This window comes from Buceros rhinoceros, unplaced genomic scaffold (assembly GCF_000710305.1).
Source record: "Buceros rhinoceros silvestris isolate BGI_N320 unplaced genomic scaffold, ASM71030v1 scaffold14297, whole genome shotgun sequence".
NCBI classification, from domain to species: domain Eukaryota; kingdom Metazoa; phylum Chordata; class Aves; order Bucerotiformes; family Bucerotidae; genus Buceros; species Buceros rhinoceros.
The window spans coordinates 55,369-56,405 of NW_010420579.1; the positions used below are offsets into that span (position 1 = coordinate 55,369).

At 47.6% G+C, this 1,037-nt stretch overlaps 1 protein-coding gene across 1 annotated transcript in view; it reads right to left on the reverse strand.

The window, feature by feature from the left end:
- Positions 1 to 351, reverse strand: part of LOC104496276 (germ cell-specific gene 1-like protein) — a 22,672-nt gene extending 22,321 nt beyond the window's left edge. Inside the window, exon 1 of the mRNA XM_010139359.1 lies at positions 207 to 351. Within this exon, the coding sequence (XP_010137661.1) occupies positions 207 to 318 (112 nt within the window). The 5' untranslated portion in view covers positions 319 to 351. The remainder of the gene's footprint in view (positions 1 to 206) is intronic.
- Positions 352 to 1,037: the final 686 nt, after the last annotated feature.

Consider the following 1,037-nt stretch of genomic DNA (forward strand, 5'->3'; position numbering starts at 1 on the left):
GCAGGAATGTGTATTTTCGGTTCCCCCTGGCAAGAGACAGATTTATCATGCAGTACTTGTTTCACAGGAACAAAAAATTGTAGTGAAAAATGTGATAGCTAAATGGGATAAAAGAGTCCCGTGTCCCTGGGTTTTTATGCTTTCATAGTTTTAGAATTTTGTTCTGTCGTGGCTCCTCGGGCAGAAGGAAAAGGGAAGGTTCGTACCTGAAAGCACAGTGAAGACAGCAGCAAAGGCATTTAGCTTGAGCCCATCTATCACACTGCTTGAATGAAAGAGCTCAAGGCACATAAGGCTGAATCCGACGACTAACAGCATGATGTACAACACCTCGGATACTACTGATAACCACAGGACACCTGCAAAGCACAAGAGCAGCAACGTGTCACTTGGTAAATACTGTCAAGAGGTTCGAGTTTGTAAACATTACTTAGGAAATCAGGAATATTGAGCAGTAATTGTGTATTCAGGGAGTTTAAATGTAGCGACCCACCACACAAACTCTGAAAAATGGAAAAAGTGGTGAAGAGAAGTGACAGGTGGCAGGGCAGTAAGGGTACTGCAGACAGATCAAGGCGCCAGCCTGGCTAAAGAACCTCTTTGGGTACATCTGGAACCTCTTGTCTGCTCTGACCAGAGGAGCCTGTTTCCCCTCCCTGTGTCGTGGTTCAGAGGAGCAGAACCTGGCACACACGGTGGGGATGGCACAGAGCGCCTGGCAGTATAGGGGCTGGTGGGAGGACAACAGGCTTGGATGCCTCTTTTTCACAAGACTGTTCAAAGAAAATGTTCTCAGTCCAGGTTTCAAAGTGCTTATCACAGCATAGTGTTGGGGCCTGGTGATAGAAACTCCCAGGAACCGGCGTTCTGCGGTGAGTGTTCTGACTTGGGGTGTTTGGATCCACTGCACAGGTCTCCACCACTGGGATTCATAGGAAAACTGCCGGAATACCAGTGGGGTGGAGCCAGTATTGAGAACATTCTTGGTTGAAGAGCTGCAGATGCAAAACTTGGACTGCCCTCTGTTTTCTCATCCC